Source organism: Carassius carassius, chromosome 49, assembly GCF_963082965.1.
Source record: "Carassius carassius chromosome 49, fCarCar2.1, whole genome shotgun sequence".
NCBI lineage: Eukaryota > Metazoa > Chordata > Actinopteri > Cypriniformes > Cyprinidae > Carassius > Carassius carassius.
The window spans coordinates 18,506,781-18,533,508 of record NC_081803.1 but is presented as its reverse complement, the minus strand read 5'-3'; the positions used below and the strand labels follow the sequence as shown (position 1 = coordinate 18,533,508).

At 36.9% G+C, this 26,728-nt stretch overlaps 1 protein-coding gene across 5 annotated transcripts; it reads left to right on the top strand.

The window, feature by feature from the left end:
• Positions 1-3,104: 3,104 nt before the first annotated feature.
• LOC132132708 (calcium-binding protein 1-like) lies at positions 3,105-26,265 on the top strand. 5 transcript variants are annotated; one of them, XM_059545196.1, is made up of 8 exons: positions 12,197-13,035; positions 19,004-19,163; positions 20,840-20,870; positions 21,493-21,636; positions 21,925-22,034; positions 23,113-23,187; positions 23,271-23,343; positions 25,216-26,265. In XM_059545196.1, exons 2-8 carry the CDS (start codon positions 19,101-19,103, stop codon positions 25,239-25,241), a joined length of 522 nt encoding a protein of 173 aa, XP_059401179.1. In that variant the 5' UTR covers positions 12,197-13,035; positions 19,004-19,100; the 3' UTR covers positions 25,242-26,265. The 5 variants fall into 5 exon arrangements, 4 of the variants coding, with proteins under 4 accessions (XP_059401177.1, XP_059401179.1, XP_059401178.1 ...); XR_009429065.1 differs by lacking the exons at positions 12,197-13,035; positions 19,004-19,163 and adding an exon at positions 3,105-3,826 and having other exon boundaries at positions 21,925-22,039; XM_059545194.1 differs by lacking the exons at positions 12,197-13,035; positions 19,004-19,163 and adding an exon at positions 3,108-3,826.
• The last annotated feature ends 463 nt before the right edge of the window (positions 26,266-26,728 follow it).

Here is a 26,728-nt window from a genome sequence, read left to right as displayed (position 1 = left end):
CACTGTTCCACTGGAATTCTGGTTTACACACACTTATGTTGTATAATGTTTCATTTGTGCAACTGGGACAACTTCATTAATGCCTTAGGACTAATATTCACTAATTTGTTTATAAAGCTCATTAAGCAGCACATTGTGCCTTTGTGAAGCTATTTGGCTAATGATGCCTTAATATTTGGCTGAACTTAGCTCCAATGATGTGTTTATACAAAAGCAGAAGTGTATAACATTCAGTCCATCAAAAACTCATGGGTATCAAGCTACTGACTGTTCAATTATTAAGCCATCTTATGAATGTTTCAGAACCAGCAAACAGTGCCAATAGACAGGGGTTATTCAAGAGGGTGAGCTGTGGCCAGATAGTTGACTGACAACATCGTTCCTGAAAAGAGCACAGAAATCACCAATCTGGTAAGTGCCTTGGTCATAGTTTTTCAGTTGAACACCCTGCAGTGTTTTGTTAAGAATTTCTTAACAGTTGATGAAGTAAACAAACCTAGCGTATTGCAAACCGGAAAGTCTGGAAAATGTGCTGAGGGAATTGAGCCATCAGAGACAGCACCTGTAAGATGAGCACCTGAAATTTTAGCCTAAATGTTATCAAGTGGAACAACTAGTACTTTAGTCTCAACTACTATTTTGACCACAGGCTCATTTAAGCACTGCTACAGAAAACGAATTGCATCCTCCTTCCCGTTAACATGTTTCTGATACTACCTGATGTCTTTGAATCTTGATATTGCATACTGTGTGATCATTATTTGTTGTTTTTATTCTCCTCATAAATTTTATTTAGTAAAGATAGTCCCTTTTAGTGATCCTCTAAAGACCTTCCTTAAGTGATGTGACCCATACTCAGAATTCATGCTCTGCATTTAACCCATCCAAAGTTAAATGCACACACACACACACACACACACGCACCAGTGGGCAGCCATTTATGCTGCAGTGCCCAGGGAGGGTTCAGTGCCTTGCTCAAGGGCACCTAAGTGTTTTTGCTGGCCCGGGATTCAAACCCACAACCCTAGGGTTAGGAGTCAAACTCTCTAAAATTGCACATAAAATTGATTTGTACTGTGAAACAAGACTTGTGTAATTGGACTAAAATATATTAAAAAGAAGACAATTTTGTATTTTTGGTCAAATAAGTGCAGCACAAGAGACTTATTTGAAAAACATTACCAACCACAAACTTTTGAATAGTAATGTAACTGTGTAACTAAAAACTAAATAGCAAGGCTAAGTATTTTTTTTTTTTTTTGCATTTCCTGAAGAAAAAAGGGCTGTGTATGAATTTCAGGTAGATCTATTTACTGTTGTGTTCTGTCTGTTCTGATCTTCTAAGTGAAAATTTACTGGACCAAATTCAAAATTCACAAATCTATATTTTAATCTTTAGAGGCTCAGGTACTATAACATAGTTTCAATTGTTTCAAGGAAATGTATGAGCCCAAAGTCTAATACTTTAAGGTCAAATATTTGTTTAAAACCTCTTTCAAACACCACTGATTATCATATAAAATACCTACCCATCTGATAAGTGTGATGATTTTGCAAGAAACAAAGTCTGTTTTTCTGTTTACTGGAGTGTGAGATGAAAACACATCTTGATTTTTTTCTCTCTTTTGCTCCCTTGAATGCAAATAGGCCAGATTGAACCCTGGGGCTTTAGTGTCCCCTGCTGCAGACAGAGAGATGGGAGGGGAATATCTCTTTTAAGAAACTAAAAATTCATAATTTTTTGCTGAATATAAAAGTTAAACACAACTCAAGCTAAATCAAAATATCCCAAAAGTCACAGTAAACTCTTAAAAATAAAGGTGCTTCAAAAGGTTCTTCAAGCGATGCCATAGAAGAACAATTTTTGGTTCCACAAAGAACCATTCAGTCAATGGTTCTTTAAAGGACCATCTCTTTCTTAGCTTTTGATAATATGAAGCACCTTCTTTCACCACAAAGAACCTTTAGTGGAACAGAAAGGTTCTTTATTGAACCATTTAGACAAAAGGTTATTCTATGGCATCTTGGAGCACCTTTATTTTTGTGTTCTAGGAGTTACAGTGAGACCAGGGGAGTCACGCCAATCAAAAAGGAAGTTGGAGGAAGTGATGCGGAGCAAGAGATGGTTAGATGAAGCGAAAGATTCCATCTTTCCCTGGAGCGAGTGAGACGGAGACACAGATGTCAGTGAACATAAAGTCCCAGGAGACTGTGTGTGGCAGAAGCTCTGCTTTCCAACATCTCACACACTGTTTAGTCACACGCAGTGGAATGAAGTTTTTGGGGTCCATAATGCACTGAACACCCTACACACTGCTCTGAGACAGAAGGAATGCAAGCAACCAGATGGGACTCTACAATGGTCCTGTTTGTTTGAACAGGAAACATCTCAGCCAACCTGCATCCATTATGTATAGCTCACACATCTTGAATCTGCATGGAAACAAGTCATTAAATGTGAAAGACGTTTAAATTCTGTAAAGATAGAGTACAGTCTCTTCAGACTGACTGCGGTGTCCATCAAAACTCACCGCATGTGACTGTCCTTCAGAAACAAGCATGATAAGCAGTTCTCTAGCCAGAACAAAGGATGTCATGTTTTGACCCATGAATATATGGCTCAAAGTGTTTTTTTGTATTGAATCTCTTGGTTCCAACAACAGATCTGGCCACAATGTAATTAAATTTGTGAACAGATTTTTTTCTTCAATTTTTTTTCTTCAGTTGTGTTACTGCACAAATAATGTGTTTTTTTATAGCAGTAAATACATTTGTAGTGTAATCTCAGATATTTAAAAAGTAACTTGTTTTGTTTTAATTTTATTTCTGTTATATTCATAATTTAAGCAAAACAAATGGTTTAGTATATATAACCTTAACATTTCGAGCAATTTAATAATTTTCACAGATAAGATGGAATATGCTCATCATTTGTTGTAATTTTCCTGTCACCACATTCAATTCACCTGCGCACAAGTCACGTCACACCGTCATTAATATTTTGACGTCCATTTATTCTTCAATGGTTTCTCGAGGCAGTTTGACGTAACTTTTCATCCTGAGAGAGAAAGAGAGAGAGAGATTCACTTGTTCATGCTGAATTTTGGTGGCAACGCGCGCTCAATGGGGTCACGAGGGACCGAACAAACTCTGCGCGAGCGACCTGTGCGATGCTCTCGTGCTCTATAAAGTCCTTGACTCAGCTTCCACCGGAGCGATTCACACCTGAACGACGACACGCTGAAATATTCAGGCTGAGATATCTGACCGAACTGTACAACTTCACGAGTTTGTTGGGGTCAAGATGAGCGCCTATCTTCCAAAAAGCGAATCCACCACATCCCTAATCAAAACGAACCGGAGAGTCCGCGCGAACCCCGCGAGCCACCACAACGGGCACCGGTACGCGGGAGGCGGAGGCGAGGACTCGTGCTGGACCGATGAGTGTGATGCCACCGCCCGGAGACCCCTGTGCCAACCTAATCACGGCCGAAAAGCTGAGAAGATCCAAAATCATCAGGATGGACCGGAACACTGCAAACCGTCACGACGCCACAACACCATTGACCCTCCGGGCCAACTCCACGGGAATCCCCGCACCAGCCGGACGCCCTCGCCGACTTCATCCCTCTCGAAGCGCTCGGACGAAGCCGCGCTGTTCTTTGAAACGAAGGACAAGCATCGGACGGGCTCGAATCAAAGCCTCACCTCCAGTCCACCTCCAGCTCCTCAGCCCAGCAGCACGCGCGCCCCCGGGGGAGCGAGCGCCTACAGCGGCGCGCGTGATGCAGACCTGCATCCCATTGTCAAATCAGTCTTTGGTCAGGTAGGGTGACTACTGTAGCCTACTATGATACTAAGTCGATTATTTGATTCTTGTATCTTAAGTGACTTACAGTTGGCTACATTTTTGAAGTACACTAATGATGCAGTATCTACTCAAAAATATAATGGCAACAGAGTAGTCAATATTTGATTGAGCAAGTTTCAATCAAAAAGTGAATAATAAAAAATGAGTTAGATGGTTTAAAATTGTTCAATATTATGTGCTTCATCTCCTATGGCACAACCAAAGTACATATATGAAGTGTCCATGGATGGACCAAGATTTTTTTTAAATATAATAATTAAAAAACTATCTATCTATATATCTATCTATCTATGAAGTCATACAATTATTAATAAACTAAATAATTAAAAATAGATTTAGCTATTTTGTTGTCACACCACAGTAGGGTAACAATCAACTAATGAACTGTGAATCAACTTCACAATAAATGACTAAACATGACAACAACAACAACAACAGTGTAAAACAATCTGGCAAACTGTCAAACCATAATTATTATTTCTGCCTCGATGCATGCTGGGAAGACTGAACCATAAAACCACTGGATTCACTAAATAACGTCTTCATTAGGAATAATTATGCCCTTTGTAAAAGAGTGTAGATATTATTCCAAATATGTTTATATTATGTTAACACAAATTTGGTCACACAATGTATTATTACTGAAATTTTGATTTTATTTTTTAAAATGAATTAGACTCAACAGGTGGCCAGTGGAGTATGAAACAGAAAACCAAACAGAGTTTATAGTTTGACATTTAGAGCTTTCCAAAAACGAAACAGAAATGTAATAAGTTTTGAGTCACTATAAAAGTATCAGCTAAATGTTATAACCTAATGCAGCCCTGATGAAAGATGGTTTATGAAATTTCAATGTGCATTTCAGTGCCTCATAGAAGACATTTTGAATAATGTGTAATTGGAGAGCACGTGTATTCAGGGATATGATCTCTCTATGATCAGATAATGATGATAAAACTGAATTATGCATGAGGATTTGAAGATTAAAGTGAAACACAAGTCTCAGATGTGCCAGGTTCAGGTCAGAGTTCACAGACCAAACAAAGCCTGCTTAGGAGTCAGATGCTGGTCAGACTGCTTGATTTGACCCTTTGCTGTCAAATAGAAAGCCATAGTAATGTTAAATGACTGATGGATAACTGATATGTATTTTATGTAGTAAAATGAGAAGTTTGTAAGCGCATATGTGGTGTAATCTGAGCATCATTTTTGAGTCTCTAGTTAAACAACTATTAAAATATGATACGACTTTTTAGAGTTTTTCCACATACACTCTCATATGATGCAATGTAAGGGGGAAAAGTAGTGCATTGGGCCATATCTCTACATTGCGTGTTACACCTTTAACACCTATAACATGTTTATGCACCATAATTATTTTCTTCACTGTAATTTGATGCCACTTTCTCCTGCTGCTTTCTTTCTCTGAAGGACAATAAATAGCCATCCTGAAAAATGTGCTACAGAAATAACGCCTCCAAATTCAGGTTAAAGCTTCAGTGGGTCAAAGACACAGAAAGGCACACATTTATCTAGCGATCAAAATGAGGACATACCATAGGCTTAAAATCATTTTATATAAAATTAATTATATTTACAACAAACTAAATCTAACCCAAGCCTCAACCCTATGGCTGAAATAGCACCTTTTAGCATTTTTTTTTTTTACAAATGCAAACAAACAAATTAACACTTCTCACACACTTGGGTAGTCCCACAACTTTTTTTGTCTTTCCAGTTCGTACTACAGAAACCACTATAAGGGTCATAGTAATGGTAAAAAATATGAGATGTGATGAAAACACAATTGTTATGTGAGAGAATGCACAGTATATTGGGGGAACACAATACACATTGTTACCACAAAGCCTTTTTTGAGACCTACTGTACACCTGAAAATGTCACAAGATGCCTATTCTGTCACTATATCTGTCTTTTCTAACAGTTGAAAACTTAAGATTCAGTATTACCAGGAACGAGGTTGAGTTGGTCCCAGATTTGACACTTTTGCTCAGCTTCAAGCACCTCCCAGGCATCATTAGTATTTGGCTTGTAAAAGTCACACGGTCATTTTGTCACAACCGCTCAATGTTAGACCTGTGCAAAAAAAGTTAAAATCATGCATGTTTCTTGAAAGAACATTCAGCTGTGACTGACGCGTCACACGATTGCAAAGTCATACAACATGTTCGAGCATGCATGAGCTCTGCTCGCATGCAAAAGCCCTGCATCTTACTGTGAAGGGAGACGCTGATGTATTTATAGTGCCGCCGTGTCTATTTTTTCCTCATAGTGGATTGATATTCCTCAAATGCTGTGTTTCATATTTCCTTATGTAACATCTAGGCCTGCATACAATCCCTACAGAAATCATTCTCCGCCAGCAGGCGCTAAATATAGCAGCTCAAGACCTGATTAAAGAGGAAAGGGAAAGCTGTCTTTTGTGCTGGTGTGAAAAAATTCAAATCCATAAGCTACCTGACACGTTGGGTTTGAAACCGTGAAACTGAAGAGCGGATTCGAGCGTAGCTCATCACCTTGTCGAGACTGATCTAAATGTACATGTCAAAACATATCCATATCTGTTTGCACATTAGTTTTAAACTGATCATCAGATTGATACGTGTGATTTTAATTATAAAATCAACCATAGTTTTAAATATGCAAGCAGTGTGTTAAATATACACACTCTTAAAAGAAGGTTCAATTTAGATACATATCTACTTAAAGAACATTTTGGATTTAGAAATGGTTTTGTTTTAGAATGAAGGGCTAAAGATACCAAATGCAATGAATCATTTAAGCATGAAAAAGTTTATTTAGGTAGATATGGCTCTAAATTAAAATGTCTCTTTCATTGAACTGAACGAGTCTTATTACTTTGTACATTTTTAATGGAACACAAATGAGCCTAATTTAGCACCTTCTCAAAATCTCAAGCAAACCAACTAAAGCTTTCTGGGTTGAGAACAGAATCCTCACGATACAGCCTCCACACACACAGCTTGTGCTGTGCAATGGTGCTGCTTAAAACCTCAGGGCTTCCTCTCCTCCTGCAATCCCATCAGATCACCAATCATTGGAATCAGGTGGCAGCCCTTACCTCCTGTTTAGGGAAAGTAAAGGAGTAGAGAGAGAAACGGGGAGAAAACAAAAACAAATACGTCCTTAGACGATTCGTTCATTTTAAACGGATCTTTAATGTGACTCGGGAAGAACGAGTCGTCTCGGTGAGTGATTCATTCAGTCACGCATGCACAAAATTCTATAGGTTCTGTACTGGAATTAGTCTAGTTCACCTGTTTCAGTCAATGCAGTCTGAGCCAGAAAGAAAATTCATTAGTTCATCTCATGAGTCTTCGAGTCTTTCATTCATCACGTGACAGATGAAGTCTGGGGTATTATGGCCATTAAAAGTATTGGTATCATTTCAAAAACAAAATAAGCAGTATTGCCCATTCCTAATTTGAAGAAATATAGGAGAAGAAAAGAACAGTGGGTCCTGAAACAGAAACATTTATCATGGAATTAACAAAGAACAAGATTCACTCTTAAGAAACTTATATAATGTTTTACAAAACCATCCCATTAAAGGTTCTACATTTCTGCAAGAAGGTTAGAACAAATAGCACCTACACAATTCTTTGCAACATAAGCAGCCAATCAGAACTATTAACACTGTTATACTGGGATGCTACAATTTACTAAATATACAAGTCAGTGCAACTCAAAAATAGTAGAAATGTGGAAAAAAAGATAAAAAAAAAAATATATATATAAATTTCACTGTGACTATATTATGAACCGACATACTCTCAACATTTACTAATTTTCATTATGTAACCTAATGAATTCTATACTCTTGTAGATAAAATAGATTTCTAAAAGCATATTTATTGTTTCTGACTGAACTGGCATGCATGCAAGAATGCACACAAACAGCATTTATATTCCTTAACCAAAACATTATTTTACTGAGGGCTCTATAACATTCACTTTTTTTCATTTTTCAGTAGGTATGTCTGCATGCACTAATCTCGTCAATGGGAATGAATCCAATCAGATTTGTTTGCAAATACTCTACTGACCTGCTTATAGGACTTGAGACATAAATATGTCAGTTTTTATGATGGAAAACACATATGCGTTATGGCATTGCTCTTGTGCGCTAGATGTATTTTTGTATCCAATTGAGAAAGTGTTTGATTCTTTCATATTGATCAGATTATTTCAGCTCTACACCACCCCTTCTGAGATTTCTTTACATGGAGACTTCTTAGTTCGATTGAGCCATTAGTCCAATTATAAACTCATTAATGGGATGCATGCAAAACTGAAGTCCTTTAAATGATTTACTGAATTAGTGTTATCTAATTTTAGAGCAGGTGTTTTTAAACTTCAAGCATATATTTTCCACAACATCTCATTCTGGTCAGTTTCCTTGTCAGATTATTTTCAGACGCTGTGTATCGCAGAAGTCTGCTCACAATATTCTTCTTACTCTCTCTCTTTCTCTTCAGGCAGAAGAGATTAATATCATAACACTGGCATCACTTGACCTGGCTTAGGTGTACTAACAACGAGTTATGCCACTAACCCACTTTTGAAGATGTGCTGCGTGCATCAAAAACACAGTTTCTTTAAATCACTGTTTTCACTGCAGTGAGATTTCAGATCAATGCCTTTGCTCTGCCAGCAGGGGTTGCCCGTCTCAGGCTCTCTGGCTTTGGCAGAGATACACTGCTACTACTAACAAAATGACATTGTGTCACTCGCATCCTTCCTCCCTGCTGGTGCCAAACTAATGGATTTATGGAGGAGATGAGGATATGAAGGTGCAGGGAGGAATGAAGCATGAGAGACCTTTATGTATTATGTAAGAAATACACAACACTCAGGTGATGCAGAACCACTTTACCGCTGCCTCTCACTAGTTTGGTTCCATTTGCGCTCATTCTTCGGGCTTTTTCTGGAGCTTTCAGAGGCTCCCGCCTCCCTCTCCAGCCCACTTGGGTCACACCGACCTTGCAAGGGATTGAGGAGGGGACAGATATAGAGAACAAGAGGGAGGGTGGAAGGCAAACAGAGAACCAGGCTTAAATGGGCAGGGTACTCAGAGGATATGTGAATAAGCGAGATGCAAATTCCACGTCATTTCTGTCTTCCATACAATTTCAAAGTCCTGTGCTATTTATAGAAGCCGATGTGTGTGTATTTTTTTATTCGCCAATTGCAGGGGAGGAAATGCAGAATTTCTAAGCCTTTCTCAGTCTGTGTAATCGAGAGGGAGAGAGAGAATAGACCTTGAAATTCCTTCCTCAGTACATCCTGGAGGAACATGTTATTGCTCTGAGCTTCAGCTTTCATAGCTCAAGAGACTTTATCCAGTTCTCACTCATGTTTATTTCTCAGGAGAAATAAAAAAGATGATTCTCACAATATGCAGGTCACATTTCACCCCAAAAATAGAAAAGAAAAAATGAATTCATAAAATATAATAAAAAATATTACATAATATAAAATAAAAAATTATGTTTTTATAAAATTATAATAGAAACAAACAAACAAAATTAATTAAAAATCTAAAATTTATTTTAAAAAATAAAATAAAATGTAATGTCACAAAATCTTAATACTAAGATATGAGCATTTTGCTGAACATTTGATTTTGATAATCTTGACATGTTGAGAGATTCACACCAATATAGAAAAAAATTACACCAACTGTTGACATACAGTATGAGTATATGGAAAAATGATGTGGATAACTGCACAAATCATTTGAATTTGGAAATATTCAAATCAAACTATCAAAAAATTGTATGTTACTAAATATTAAACAATAGTATGTTACATTGCTGTCACATGACTTTGGTCTTATAAAATTAATACAATTATTTTGTATTTTTAGATCATTTTTGTGTAAAATAGGCCTATAAAAATGTTGATCACCAAATCTATTACGACTGATAGTATTGCAGATACAATTTTTTGGGATTATTATAATTAAAACTATTAAAAACATTAATATACATAAAGCTAAAATGTGAAGTAAAGCTAAAATAAAATACATATAAATATTAGATGAAAACAGAACTAAACAAAAATTAGAAACGCTGGCAATTAACTGAAAAGTTGAAGCATTAAAATTACTAATGAAATAACTAAAAAATCTTTTTTTACCTAAATAGTAATATTTAAGAAAAACTAATAAAATAGAAAAAAGCTTGTAAAAAATGTGTTTATATTAAATGAGAATTAAAATGAAAACCTTTTAAATGTAAAAAAAAAAAAAAAAAAAAAAAAACCCCAAAATATAACTAGGACCAGAAACACTATACATCATGCATCTTAATACTTTTTGAGGTGTTTTTATTCAGTTTAAATTACTTCAGGTGTGGATTTTATGCAGATGTGACTATTAAAATGCAGTTATGATGACGGTCAAGACATTTTAAATTAAGAGAATCTAATTAATTACCATAACAATTGTGTAATCACAGCATTTAGGGGCCAAGATGATTGTACTGTGATTTCAGCACAGTGTTGCGAGCCACTCTGAGCACGTATGTATATATACGAGTGTGTTTCTCCACTGCTGGTGCGTGTGCTCTTGCTGAGTTGACATTATGAGAGAGGACGGCTCCTGGCTCTGATTTCTGATGTATTCTGAAGTTTACAATGAGCCTCCGGTGAAGAGACTGGCTTCAGCTAGATGAATCATCCTCACCGACAGTGAGAGAGAGAGAGAGAGAGAGAGAGAGAGAGCAGCCAAACATGACAAAACCCAATAAAGCAGCTGAGAATTAATCAGGGATGTTAAATGTGCTTACAACAGAGATATCGATGATGCAGAGGAAAACTGATGTCTTCAAAGGTTGCTTTTCATTGCTAAGGAGTTCTCATGGAACCGGGGCATCTCATAAAAACCCCTAAGAGAAATGTAATTCGAAAACAAATGAAACAAGTATTGACATACAGAGCTACAAATTTTATGTGAATCGAATTACATATTTTAATCTGCAGGGAGGTTGAAGAGAATTTATTTTACGCATGAACTAAATATGGTCACTAACAATCACTTGCATGTCATTCACTAACAACCATACAGCTTATTCAGTTGCTAAATACATCTAAATATCAGTGCATATTATAAAAATGGTTGTTTGTTTAAGCGCAAACATTAGGTTTATGATAGATTGCACCTTATTTACAAAACACAATTAATATTGTGTAATTATAGCCTGCAGAAAGAGGGCAGTAGTGATCCCAACCTCTGTGATTCATTAAATAATGATTATATGATGGAGAGGAGCATTTTTATTGCTGAAAACACAATTACAATAAGGCAATATAAAAAAAGACAAAAGATTAACAAAATAATGGGGGAAAAAGTATCTTAATGGCATAAAAATACCAGAATGTTTAAATGTATTTAGTCATTTAACTTGAAATATATATATATATATATATATATATATATATATATATATATATATATATATATATATATATATATATATATATATATATATATATATATATATATATATGTATATGTATATGTTGGAATAGTGGGTGTGTTTGTGCTGTCATCTAATTTGCATAAATCATTTGCTACATTATTCTAGAACAATGCATGTTACATGTCAAAATAAACATCACTATAATTTCTATTGAAATCTCCTCTCAGAGTTTGCCACATTTTTGCCAACAACTGATAACTGAATAAACTTTTGATGCCAATAACGATATATTGGCAAAGAGGTTGATGCTTCAAATGTCACCAAACATCCAGTACAATGGAAAACTACTGGGACAAAAAACTAATTAAGCATGCTTCGCTTTCTTTTATAAAACTAAATCAGCAAATACTTTCACAAATGTACATTTTTTTATCGTCATGCCAAAAATTCTCCATTTGCTCTCGATTTCATCTCACTGCTGTCCAGGAAAAACATTCAAGATTTTAAAGGGATGGTTTAAAAAAGACATTGTGTGTAACCTGTGTGGTTTCCTTTCTTCTGTGGAAAATAAAAGAAGATATTTGGAAGAATGCTGGAAATCCAACAGTTTTGGTGACCATTGTCTTCCATTGCATGGACAAAAAAACATTAAGACATTTCTTAAAATATTTTCTTTTATGTTCCACAGAAGAAAGAGGGTCATACAGGTTGACAATAAGGGGTATTTGAATAAGGACAGAATTGTATTATTGTGTGAACTATCCCTCTCGAGATCTGATTTTTTTTTCTCTAAAAAAGGAGAGACTGAGGTGAGAGTGGCCTAAACAGGAAACGATCGGGCTGTGTGGGCAAGTGCCAGCTCAGCAGGTGAATTCTGGGAAGGGCTTCCTGTCCTCCCCTAATTACCTGCCGTGGCCTTTGGATGGGATGCTGTGATTTGGCAGCCTTGGCGCATCCGTGCCTGGTGTGACCCAACCTCACCTCTTCCCATGGAGCTTTTGTGTCTTTGATTTGAACGCTGGCCCTCGTTGCTGGGTGGCATAACTACATGCCAAGTGTGGGTATTTTTATCTCTATAGCCTCACATCCGTATGTATGTAATCGACTGTTTTCATACACTCGCTCGCCAGTGTGTGTTTTTGGATTAGTGTCTTCAGCATCTTGCTCGGGGGAAGGTGATACGCATGTCCGTGCGAGCCTCTTTGTCTGTTTTTGCCTTGTTTGGATGGATGGCTTTAAAAATGAGCAGCTGAGAGAGAGGGAGAGAGAGAAAGAGGGAGGGAAGTGAGTGAAAGAGACGGTGGGGAAAACGAAGGGAGGGTGAAAGGGAAAGAGAGAGAGAGTGCAAGCAAGTGAACAAGCAATCTTGGCTTTTCTCTTCTGAGCAGCCCTTCACACTGAGAAACATGTCTCCTTTATCTGATCCCTCCATCTATTCCGTCACTCCTCCCTTCCCGTCACCCTGATGTCCTGCATCCCCACCCTTGGATCATCTACATCCTTTCCCTAAAATCCATCTTTCCTAGAAGATAAGCCTGCAGACTTTATCTCACCATCCGTAATCCATGCATGGAGACATGTGGATGCTCACACACATTTGCAAGCGGCTGCATTGACTCTCAAGTGCGTAAAATTAGCAGAAGGGACTTTACTATGGGAAACTGCGTTAAATCGCCGCTTAAGAATTTCTCCAAGAAGGTAAGATGCTCTTTCTGATAGCTGAGAGTGTGTGTGTGTGTGGTATACAGACTCGACCCGGACTTGGACTGTGTTGCATGGACTGTCAGAGACAAGTTTAATAGCCATGCTCTGAATTCCACTACACAACTGTATTCAGTACTATCATGGTAATTCTTAAAGAACACTCTGGACTGAGTGAAATTGTTTTTTTTTTTTTTTTGAGTTTGTGCATGCTAGTGGAGACTACTAGCTGTTGTATTTTCTTGAAAACCTAAAGTAAGCAATCTGGATTAGCAAAAACCTGTAACCTATAATGTAAATCATATTGCATCAGGTGTTTCCTTGCCATCTTTGACCATGGAAGTTGTCAGATGTGTTTGTGAATGAATACTTTTAATGATATGCTAGATCATGCTGCCTTAATGTACCTGCATTTAATGAGAGTAAATCTTAAAGTTCTTGACAATGACAAATTTAAAGTAGCTTCTGAAAGTTCTCTGAAGTTCTTGTCAATCAGCCTTAGATGTCTTGGGATGCATGCACTCAAGGATTAGCGCTGTCACCTGCTAAGATCTCCTCCCCCGGTGTGCCCAATGGCACAGGATTTTTTGTTTCTTTTTTTTTCTGAAGAACGTATGAGCTGGCACCTTAAAGCCTTGGCAACAGATGGAGTGTGAAGGTCATGTGAGAGAGGAGATGTCTGCAAAGACACATATGTGCATGCATCATGCTGCCATTACATTATTAAGGCTTTACCTATACCATCATAGAAGATCAGGCTCATGGCTAGATTCGGTATATGAGGCCAAATGAAACTGCTACTGTGTGTTTGTGCATGTATACCTCAATCTTGTCCACCAGTCGGATGCAGATTATTTTAGATGCATGTGGTTGGACAGGACAACAGGAACAGAAGACAGGGTGGGAAAGCTGATATAAAAAAGCAAGAATATGATACTTTATGTCAATAAAATCAATTTGATGTCAACGTAAAAACTTGTCTTACTTAAGTAACCTGTATTTGCAAGTAAAACAGGATATTCAAATAGAAAAATGTATGACAGAAACTGATTGGATTGTAAAAAGTAAGCGAGTGTGGAGGGGAGTAATTGAATAAATAAGGGGTTTGGGATCTGAAAGGAAAGTTGTTTCAGAGGCGAAGCAAGTTATTAAATTTTGATGAAAAGTTACAAATGCTGCATCCCAATATGTCATATATATATATATACAATAAAATATGTACAGTACTCTTACTTTGTGAAAAATTTTATTTTTTGAATGTGTAGCAGAAGAGAGGTAGAAGTTTTAGACATACTACCATAAAATTAAGAGCGCTCTGTTGCATTAAGCAACCTGTTACTGTAAACCTTTTAGTATTAATTGTATACTATTATTGTTGTATTTATTTTAACATTTTTATATATTTATTTTTTGTATATTTCAATTTTAGTTACAATTAGTCAACAATTTAGTTTTAGTTAACATTAATGTACTACAATTCTTTCTATCATATAGGAGAGAAAAGAAGTGGCACATTGATTAGATGCTGTTTATTAATCACTCAAACTCCTTAATCTAAACCTCTCTACTTAACCATAGGTCTTGTAAATTAACCATGTTCATAGTTTTTTTTTTTTTTTTTACACTTTTCATTTGTGTTTGTAGTACTGAACTGTATCTTCCTCCAAAGCACAATGGATTATGGGCAATATTAGCCATGGATCTGCATTTCATAGATGGATCTGCACTTAAAATTTTCACCGGAAATAGTAAACCATTCGGTATCTTTGGAATACTCATTTAAATATACTACAGTTTGGGACAAACTACTTCTAATTCAAACTATTTAGGATGGACGGTATGCAAACTGGGATGGAGCAAAAGAAAATTATTTTTCTTTTGAATAATGTGGAACACTGAATTTCACAAAACAAGACCAGGATTATACATTAAGGAAGTAAACAGGGTCAGTTTAGATGTTTATGGTTTCAGAACATCTCAGAAGCTGATTCTAAGTAAGTGCTCTATTGTGAGATGACGTCGGCTCTCTCTTTAATTAACCCATTGGTCTATGTTTAATTTGGGAGATGCTCTTTATGTGTTTGTGAGTGATATTCCACACACTCTTCACCTCCTCTGCCCTGCCTGTCTGCTTATTGGTCGTTATAATGTGTTGGCTGACTGGTTTCATTCTAATCCTGATTAGCCCTCATCTAAACATGAGCAGTTTTACGTTTTCAAAACATACTAACCTTTTAGGTTATTTGAGGATCTACTCTCATATAATGACTCCCACATCTTCGCCCTCCATTGATCAAAATGCTAAAGATAGTGAGTTTCATTTGTGAGAACAAGCCGAGAACCTTGGATTTGCTTTTAAAACCATCTTAAGCGCAGTTTGATCATTTGTTTTCATGGCAGCAATCAAATGGCATAGTATTGCGGCAGTGCGCCGCAAGTATGAAAGTGGATGAATTATTCATTTTGACTGATATCTGATCTTAAAGGTTCTGTCAGTTGCTGAGAGGGAAGAAAGAATAGAGGGCAAAGTCTGGCTCGATGTGATTTACCCAAGTAGGACATGTTCCTGGCTCAACAGCCCTTGTTGGTCTTGGAACAACATTCCTGTCAAATAACCATCGCCCTAATGCAGGGGTAGGCAAGTTCGGTCCTAGAGAGCCACAGTCCTGCACAGTTCAGCTCCAACTAGAGCTGCAAATTAAGCCTGGTTCACACGGCAGGATAATTAGGCCGATTTTAGCCCCGATTGACACCTTCCGACAATCTTAAGGATGCTCCGATTATCGTAAAATAATCTGATCAGATATTCCTGCCGTGTGTGGTGTGTTAAGACTGCTCTCCTCTGCTCGGAAGGATGTCGGGACCGTTCCGATGTCAAATCGGGGATATCCAACATGTTGGATTTATTTGGCCCGATTTCTTCTCGTGTGTGGTGTCCCCCGAGGACAAACGATCACGCAGCCTGTGGACTGTGGCGTGTAGCCAATCAGAAAGCGAGGTGACGAGGTGGCGAGGAAGTACCGGGAAACAAAATCAAAACAGCCGGCGGCATGGCGCACCAGAAAGTCCGGTGGACGTCGGAGATGGAGGACTTTGTCTCCACTTCTTTGACCATTGCCTTTTCTTGTTTTTCTTATGTTTTTTTTTCCGGTTACAAACAAAGCACAAACTATGGCCACTGCATCCTCTTCGTCCGCCATGATTGTTTACTCTGAAGTCACGTTTGATCTCGAGGGATTTTGCGAGACTTCCCGTCTGACCTGGGAATGCTCGGGTGTCAAATCGGTTCGTGTGTGATGTGTTGATTTTGCCGTGTGGCTGCACACCACACACTGTATGACCAAAACTGTTAGAGCCGTGATTTTTTTTATCGCCGTGTGTGGGGTCTCTCAGGTTTGGAAAATCGGCCGACAATTTTAAAATCGTCCCGTGTGAACCAGGCTTAACGATTATTTTTTTCTGTCGACTACCCTAACGATTATTTTTACTACAATAAATAATTAATCTAATGTTCTTTTTTGATTAGCTAATGAATCCTTTGGATAACTTTACAAAGAGTAAGTACAACTTCTAATATAATATTTACACCTTTATTCATTTACAACCAATGTGGTTGAAGTTTTTACAGTATACTAAAATAGAGGCAAAGAAAATTATTTTAAATTTAAAATTAATTTAAAATTCATGGTAAATATGAGTTTACGATAGCGCTTATAATTAAACCACAGTAGCCATAAATTTACAGTTGTCTGAGACGTCATGAAATGTTCTTTACACAAACCATAAAATGGAGTGAGGGTTCTGCTATGGTTTAGCATGGTTTCCAGAGATCTGGAGCTGATTCGGGGTAGCTCGGTGGTTTGTGACTGTTGCCTCGCGGTGCGCTGTCTTTTAAGGGGCAGTTCACATATTCACAAGTTCATTTAATCATTTATCTAGTTCGTTATTTCCAATGTAGGCGTGCGGGAATGCGCACTCAAGCGACGCGGTCGCGACGCGCATGCGAAAACAGGCGCGTCCGCACTGCATCGAGTTAAAAACATCTCAACTTTTCAGAATGCCGCAAGCGCACCGCAGGTCATGTGACAAGAACTAACTAATCAGCTTCATCCTTTCCCGTAACAACGTTGAAAGCTCAGCTAAGATGAAGGAACTGCTGATCATAGCTGTATATGGATTGCCATTTTGAAATAAATTTATTAACAGAGCTACTGCAAGCGATTTTTAGTGCTGCAAATCCACTTATCCTTTGCTGGAATTTCCGCGTCTTCATGGAGAGAGCACGTCATGGTTGCTTAGCAACAGCAGACGCCCCAGAGGCGCAACTGCCCGAGAGCTTTGGAAAGAAGGAGAAAGCGGCACAACTAGCGTTTTCCACGCGTTTTTAGGCACGATATGTGAACGCCCCTAACGCGTGTTCGAAACCCGCACCAACACAGACTTGCTTTGTTTTATTTTATCCTTACTTCAGCCGCTACGGGTGATCATACCAATAACTTGTAATCTTTACAAGAATATCAGAATCATGCAATGAACAAGTCTGCGTTTACACTTAATAATATCACATCAGTTTGTGCTTTTAGAATCGCCGAATCTGCTGCGGTCGTTCCATCACATCTGCAGCAGAGACCTGAATCAGGAAGTTGGTCGGTCCCCAGATCACACGGTAACCAGTTAAACCATAACACCGGAGAGCGCTCTTGCGCCAGGATGTTTTCCTCTGAGGTGCTCGTGCATCGCATTTGTGCTGCCGTGGTACACCATATCGGTTTTGCAAAGGGAACAAAGGGCCATTTTATTTGGCCTCTGTTTAAAGTATTCCATACTTTTGATAACAGTGGTCTCTGTTTTTGTGATAGAATGCAACTTTCTCCATTCCCAGTATGCCATTACGCGAGATGTAAACAGTGTGACGCGTCGACGCATTTCACGCACGTCGGCATATTTTTGTAGTCGACGTAATCGATGACGTCGACGCGTCGTTGCAGCACTAGCTCCAACCCTGAAAAAAAAACTCACCTGCCTGTACTTTAGTAATCCTGAATGGATTGATGAGCTTGTTCAGGTGTGTTTGATTAGGGTTAAAGCTGAACTCTGCAGGTCTGCAGCTCTCTAGGACCGAACTTGCCTACCCCTGCCCTAATGCTACATTTCTTGCAATCGCAGATGTGGGATATTGTGACCCGATATCTCTGGCATCCAAATATATATTATTCTGATCCTTGCGATTCGAATTTATTGATTTTTTGTACACTTTAAGATAGGAACTTTGAATCATTAATGCATTAATTTCTTTACTCATTAATTTATTTGTTCAAAAGTTTATTATTAACTCATAGGGTGCTACTACGTTCATATAATCTGAAAAATATGATTAAAATGTTGTAATTATGAATGTTGTGGGCTAATTTCGTTTTTTTTTTGCACATTTTGTGCACTAGAGATGAAATATAGCAATAAACCTTGCAAGAAAATACCTATATAGCAGGTTTATGAGGAGTTAGTCTTGTGTGACCAAAATACATTTAACCATCAACTCGTAACTCATGAAGATGATCTTTTCCAGCACGATTTGAACGGACCATTACAAAACACCAAACACTGATTACACACCTACTGCACTTACTCTTTCACATTTATGTTGCATCGGTGCTAAATAAACCTTCCTCTTATAATCAGGAAGTGAAAAAGAGAGAAAGTGAAACCTGAACACTTTGTACTTGGGTAAATTACATTAAGCACAAAGTCTGAAGGCAGAGCTCAGCTTTGTTTTCTCCCTGTCTGGAATAGAAGTACATAACAGAAAGAACCAATCGATTGACCTGACGGCTGACTGAATTGACTGACTAACCCGTCCATCCAGTGTGTCCTTCAGACGTCCGTGTAGTTTCTAATTGTGTCTTTACCCCACGTTCCCTCTTCACTTACTTGTTTGGGACTGCTGGGACATGACGGCCACACTCAGGACCGGAAGCGCAGCTACAAAGCAGTGCAATCATGTGACGGAGTGACATCTGGAGTGGCCCTCGCGGCCTTGACTCAGAACTCAACATACATGCACAATGTACTCGGGCCTGCCTGCATCTTCCTCCGCAAGGGCTTCGCTCAGAGCCGGCAGGCTGTACGTAAGTCCGGACATACACATCTACACACACATATGCTGAAAAAAAACACAAGTTCTCACTTGCAGAATCTTGTAAGTGGAAATTTCAGAATTCAGAGCAACAGACTATATGCATTGAATATCACATTATGAAGGAGGTAAAGTACAGTTATCATCACTAAATAAAGTCTTGCATTATCATGGAAGAGTTTATTTTGCTGTATTGACTGACTGACTTTATATTTTTAAACAATTTAAAAAAAAATGATTATTGATTTATAATGAAATTTGTATGAAAATTGGTATACAATTTCTATGAAGAGTTTATACAAAAATATTACTCTATTCTTTGACATTGCATTCGTGGCCTAATGGTTAGTGAGTCGGACTTGTAACCCAAAGGTTGTACAGTAGGTTTGAGTCTCAGTGCCGCAAGGGATTGTAGGTGGGGTACAGTGAATGTACAGTGCTCTCTTCCACCCTCAATATTAGGACTGAGGTCAGATTCTTAAAGGGATAGTTCGAAAGTAGAAAAATAAATACTATGGAAGTCAATGGGAACCAATTGATTACCAGCATTCTTCAAAATATCTTATTTTATGTTCAACATAAGAAAGCAACTCATACAGGTTTGGAACAGCACGAGGGTGAGTAAATGATGAAAGAAGCTTCATTTTTGTGTGAACTATCCCTTTAAACAAGGCTCCGAACCACCAACTGCTCCCTGGGCACTGCAGCAAAAATGGCTGCCTACTTCTTCTTCTGCTGTGTGTGTGCACTTAGATGGGTTAAATGCAGAGCACCAATTACAAATATGGGACACCATACTTGGCCACACATCGCATGACTTCTTCACTTCGTCTTCTTGTATGGTTGTATAATGCAAGCAGCTTTTATGAGCTCACTTAGAGACTACATATGAGATTTGTTCTTAAATTGTAAATATTTGTCACTCCACAGGACAGTTTGTTAAAGATTATGATAAATAGGACCTATATAAGAAATCTTGCACTGCATTTCAGCAACAGTGTTTCCCCGCTGTTGAATCTTCAGAACTGCAGCAAAAGAAATAATTTTTACCTGAGCTGTGAATATATATATATTGAAGCACTGATGCATCTTCAAGGCTGTTCTTCTCAAAAACAGGCATTTTGCAGATGTTCATATAGAAGCAGTGCTACATGCTTGGGTTTATGTTCGAACTGCAGGGATCTGCCTTTATTAGCCTCTGCAGGGGACTTGGGCCAGGCTCACGTGATTGAGTTCTTCTGCAGGAGCTCAGAGAGTGTTTGGAGGTGAGCCATGCTTGCACTTGTGTTTGAGGAGATGTGTTAGCAGGGAATGCTGGCATCAAAGAGACTAACAGCTTGAGCTGATTATGAGAGATCAATCCTGAGTTTATATGTGCCGTTCCAAAACGACTTAATCCAAATGGGAAGATCGAATTTAAAAACCAGACATTAATTCCTTTAGAGACAGGGGAAAAAGCCCTGAAGAGGTTGGGTGTATTAGTTTACATGTGCCATTGTGATCCTAATGCTGTAATGAGTTTCTTTCTAGCAGGAAATAGTGCATAAAATTAAATGACTGTATTCTTTAGAGTAGGAAGAGAACGCCAGCTGACTTGTGTCATTAATGGAACAAAACTGCACAAATTAGTCTGTATTGTCGGTGATTACATTGTTTATTTTGTTGCAGAACAGAGAGCTGAGACCAGAGGAAATGGATGGTAAGTTCTACCTCGTTGCTAGTATCATAGTTTCCACAAGAATATTAAGCACCGCAACTGTTTTAAACATTGACAGTAATCAGAAATGTTTCATAAGCAGCAAATCTGCATATTAGAATGATTTCTGAAGGATCATGTGACACTGAAGACCTGAGTAATGATGCTGAAAATTCACCGTTGCATCATAGGAATACATTTTAAAATATGGTTATCAAAGGTATAATAAACAGAAGCCCTCCATAGTAAACATGCAGTGTTTAGAGTTTCTGATATTAAACTGAAGTCTGCAGAATGCTTTAGAGTTTTGATCACATCAATGTGTGCAAATGCTCACTACAACATTTCCTAGCACACTCTGTGTCAGCTGTCCATTTTAATTTGAAGAGCTTTTATTTCATTGTGAATAGAAAAAAAAATTTCATTGTGTTTGCAATGAAGCATTTAGTTACAAGTGTTTCAGAGATGCATTGTTGTGGTTTGTAAGTGCTTTGTAATTGTCTTCAAAATTGTTTTGAAAGCAAAGTGCATGAGGGAAACATAATTGTACTATTTAATATTCTCTTTTCATAATCCCTGATTCACATTCAACTGTCCTTTTATTTCCTGATTTCTGTCTTTGCAGAGCTACGAGAAGCCTTTAAAGAGTTTGATAAAGACAAAGATGGTTTCATTGGCTGCAAAGACCTGGGCAACTGCATGAGAACCATGGGATACATGCCCACTGAGATGGAGCTCATCGAACTGAGCCAGCAGATCAACATGAACTGTAAATCAACATGTTTTGTTCAACATTTACTTAGAAATGTATATGGCTCTGTTTGTTCCAAAAGTGATGCCATAGAAGAACCGTTTTGGATTCCCCAAAGAACCTTTCATTGATCAGTTCCTAAAAGGACCGTCTTTTTCTGAAGAAAATTGCAATAATCTAAAGAAACATTTGTGCAGTGGAATGTTTAAATGGATGTTTCAGGTTCATAATGGAACCTTTGTGAAAGCTCAGGAAGCTCCCTTTTTTGTAAGAGTTCTGTAACAGCTTGTGTCCTATGTCTTATAGTGGGAGGACATGTGGACTTTGAGGACTTTGTGGAGTTGATGGGCCCCAAACTTCTGGCTGAGACGGCAGATATGATCGGAGTAAAGGAATTGAGAGATGCTTTCAAAGAGGTGAGGTAGGGCTGCATGATTTGGGAAATTATATTAAATTAAATTAAATTAAATTAAACTTCTTGCAATTTAAAATGAGATTTGAAAAATATCTATGCTTGTTTATGCTTGCACAATTTGTCCAAAATTTGTGATTATACTGTATATCAGTATGCCTATATAATAATAATAATAATAATAATAATAATAATAATAATTCTTATTATCTGATTTTTTTTTACAATTGTAATAATTTACTGTAAAGTAAAAACTGAGTATTTAAGAAAAATAATTTCAGCATCATTTTTATTTTGCATCACAACTGTAACATTACAATTCAAATAAAACACACAGCAAATATTATTTATTAAATTACAGCTTTTCTGATTTGATAATTGCACTAAGCCATATCACAGTTTATATTTTATTGCAATTAATAGTGACACTTTCAAAAAGGTAAGTTGCAATTTTTTGGGAAAGAGTTCTTTTTAAATGCGATTTTTAAAAAATTCCAGGTTTGCTGTGCTAGTTTGTAGGGCTGCACAATTTGTCCAAAATATATCAATATGGCTATATAATAATAATTATAATAATTATAATAATTATAATAATAATAAGGGTATTCGTTTTATTCCTAAATAATTACTTAAATATAAAACAAGAAAAACAGTCAAATTAAAAATAATATAACAATAATAATTTTATATTACATTACTGTAACTGTAAAATTACTATACTAATAAAACATGCAGCACATATATTTATTTATAGATTTATTTAATACAACCTTTGGGATTTGATAATTGCACTACCAAATCAAAGCCATATTGCAATTTCGATTTAATTTCAATTAACAATGGAGACATGTTAAGTGAATGAAAACAGCACATAAATAAAACAGCAAAAAATAAACTGTAAATATGGATGAAGAAATAACATTAGACACTGTACAGTTGTTCTCGGCTCAAATGCACATTTCATTTCATGCTTTCATTGTAAAACATAGAAAAAAAACTGCCCAAAACTGTCAGGAAGAGCAGGAAAATGCTTGAATTGATTTAAACCTCTTACCTCTCTTCTTTTGTTCCCTTTCTCTCAGTTTGACACCAACGGAGACGGTCAGATCAGTACAGCAGAACTAAGAGAGGCCATGAAGAAACTGCTGGGCCAGCAGGTGCTGTTAGTTACTTTGCTAAAAAGCATTTTAGCCCTCATCCAATTCTCCCTTCATCGTTTTATTGATTACTATTCCCTCAGGTGGGTCACAGAGATCTGGAGGACATTCTGCGGGATATCGATTTAAATGGAGACGGGCACGTGGACTTTGAAGGTGAGCCACCTTGTGTTGATTTTGCTTTGCTAATTAGTAATGCTAATTTAATGCTGCAGTGTCTTTTTTACTGTTCTAGGTGTAGTAAATCTTTTTATGCAGCATGGGGAAAAATGATCGCAATGATCTGTCCACAATAATCCAAAAAAATATTACATTCATGTTCCCTCCGTGTCTCTTGTCCATATTTTGGAATCTGCAGTAAAAACTTTATTATGGGAAGCAATAATTCCAGGGTTTAATCTTGAATTTTATAATTTTTTTGTTTTAATTTTGTTCTCAAAATTATTGCAATCAACCATATGATATATATGATACCATATGATATATATCTAAACTCTTCAGTCTAACCAGAACATTTATTGAAACAACAGAGAAGATGGAAAATTACTTTTTTGATGTAAGAAATCTATAACACTTGATTGCTGTGAGCCGCTGTGTGTCCCACAGTTTAGCTTGAATCTCATCCTCGTGAAGGTGGTAAAGTGACAGTAGTAAAGCTGTCAACCAGATTATCTCTTAACCACAGGATTATTTCACCTCTCAGATTAACCATGCTCAAAAAGAGCATGAAAACAGGAAGGACAAAAATAGCTGGCACTGTTATTCTTGCTGATGACTGGAGGTGTGACAGTGGAACATCCCATTGTTGTATAGTATGTATTTGCATGAAACTCAAAATGTAAGGGATTGTCAGTAACAGAATGAAAAAAAAAACAAATATATATATATATAGATGGTTTCAACGGTAACAACATAAACAAATGTTACTGCGCATGCGCGCTTTTGCGGACCTAACTTAACTTCCGGTAGACTTCCAAATAGAATCAATAACAACAGCCAAGTCCCTCTAGAGTAGATATTTTTTGATAACAAACAAAATATGTTTGCTGCGTGGATCAGGAGGACTTAATGAAAATGCTAATTCATTCTTTGCCAGCAGGAGATGTTTTAAAGCACAGACATAAAGCGCGAGAAATTTCCCCAGTAACAGCTGTACTCAAAGCAGAGCTGGTACCCTCACACGCTGCTTTATCAGACATATAACATGCAAGTCTTCCTTCAGAAATACAGCGATATAAAAACACCTGTACCTCGTTTTGATATTGAAACATATAAATGTACGGAATTATTATTATTAAACGTGCAGTATGTAACGTTACTCATGTTTATTCAACGAAGCCTTTTTGAAAATCGATCAGTTTTAAAATTGTGGCGAGTCTCCAAAAATAAATAAATGTATGGGACACATCCCACAGCACAACCACCTGAGCCCAACTTCAGTCTACTCATCACCTTGACTTTAACTGCGTTTGTAGACGGCACCGCTAGGCAGACCAATATACACAACACAGACCGGAAGTTAACTTTGGTCCAGGCGCGTGCGCCCGATGAAACCGTATATATATATATATATATATATATATATATATATATATATATATGTGTGTGTGTGTGTTAATTTTATTCAAAATGGTTAACTAACAAAAATATTTTAAGAATTAAATAATTGTTTCATGTGTAATAATTCAAAATAGGAAAGAAAAAAGTGTAAAAGAGAAAAGTGGTCTGTTAATTTTAAATGTAAGTAAAACAAACCTAAGCATAATATTTGTATAACATAATATTTAAATAATGTATTATTTCATACATACAATTTTTAAGGATTGTATTCTGTTTTTTAAGAAATTTTATATATTTGTGTGCAATAAATATATTGACACAAGTGTATAATTTGTGATACCGTGTTGGGTCGCCTCTTGATGTCCAGTGTAAAAGCTGAGTTCTTTAGCAAAACCAGTGGGGAACCACTGTTATAGTGTTGATAAGTGAATATTTAAATAAAACAATTTCTGGTCTTTCTTCTTTCAGAATTTGTGCGAATGATGTCACGCTAGAGGAAAGGTAGACAAACCACATGAAAAACTGGATCTCTAGTGCTCCAACATGAATAGAGGAGGATGAAGGAGAGGAAAAATTAGGAGGAAACGGGAGCAGCCTCACAAGAGGAACTTCTGGAACATGACCTCTGACCTCAAAGCACAAATGAAAGAACTGCACTATAACCCTCCATAAACCCAGAAGCCAGAACAGTGGGGATGAGAGGAAGACTCTAATATAAATACTGTAATCCCTGAAATATATTTGCGTAACGGGTTTTTAACCTTTATCAAAGCCTGCAAAGTGTCTGATGCAAAAAATATGCCCCGAGAGAAACCATTCAAAACTGATAAAACTCAAATATTAAAATATCCAGTACTTTCATTTACTGGCATCTCACATCTACTTTGTAACAATAGAGAGCATCAGATGAATTGCAATAACATTGCTGTTTCATATTTAAGCTATTTATAAATATTTAAGTACAGAGAGATGTGTGTGTGTAGTTTCCCTTTAAAAGACTCTGGTTGTTTTACAGTAGCCTATGATTGATTATTACACACAAAGATTTTATTTTGTATATCAATATACTGGGAAATGCTGGAAAACTTTGCTATCAGTCATTTGCTATTATTGTACAGTACATCGGACCTATGCACTACTGTATGAGTGGACATATTTTTGAAATGTAGAGAAAGATTTGCCATAAAGAAAACATTAAACTGCTCTTGTTTGCACACTGTCTTGCATGACTGCTAGTGCTGATTCATTTGAGTCAACACAGCTGAGTAGCATAAACTTATAAGCACACTTTGTGTAGTTTTGTCATGTATTTAAATGTGGTAAGTTTAGTTAACAGTCAAATGAGCATCTTTGATCTTAATTCATTATTTGTGTGAGTGAATGTGAGCGTGAGAGGTTGGATTGGTTTTCTTGTGTCTTATTTGCGTGTTTTCAAGTTTGTCTTACCTGAGTTATTCTATGCATGCCAAAACAACTTTTTGTAGAGTGTAGATTTCATTAAAGAGTTGTGCAATAAAACAGTTTCTGTTTTAATATTCTTAAAACACTGTGACTAAAAAAATGAAAATAACGAAGCAATTGTATTACTGAATCACATATCCACCTTGACTGAAGGTAAGAACATGATATGACATGAACATTTCCAGCACATCACTAGTATTTCGTGCATCCTAAATGCACACAATTAAATAATATTTTCACAATTTTTACACCATTTGACAAATTCACACATCACGTGATTCATTTTATCTCAAGGCTGCTCTTCACTCGCACTGTTGTCTGTTTATTTTGGGGCTAAATTTTAATTTTGGGTGAAAATTACACCATAAGACAAAATAAAAACAATTTAATTTAATCTAAATAAATAATTGTTATTAATTCAAAATAATTTAAATAAATTAATATAATATCGAAATTAAATGTAAAATTGAAATTAATATTAAATATTACAATAAATTATTTTGTATTATTATTTTTACGC

What these genes read in the sequence shown, in the direction of transcription:
- LOC132132708 (XM_059545194.1), top strand. Translation starts at nt 3,305, where the DNA reads ATGAGCGCCTATCTTCCAAAAAGCGAATCCACCACATCCCTAATCAAA. An exon ending in TCAAATCAGTCTTTGGTCAG is followed by an intron (nt 3,827 to 20,839) that starts GTAGGGTGACTA and finishes ATTTTGTTGCAG; the next exon opens with AACAGAGAGCTGAGACCAGA. An exon ending in TGAGAGATGCTTTCAAAGAG is followed by an intron (nt 22,035 to 23,112) that starts GTGAGGTAGGGC and finishes CCTTTCTCTCAG; the next exon opens with TTTGACACCAACGGAGACGG.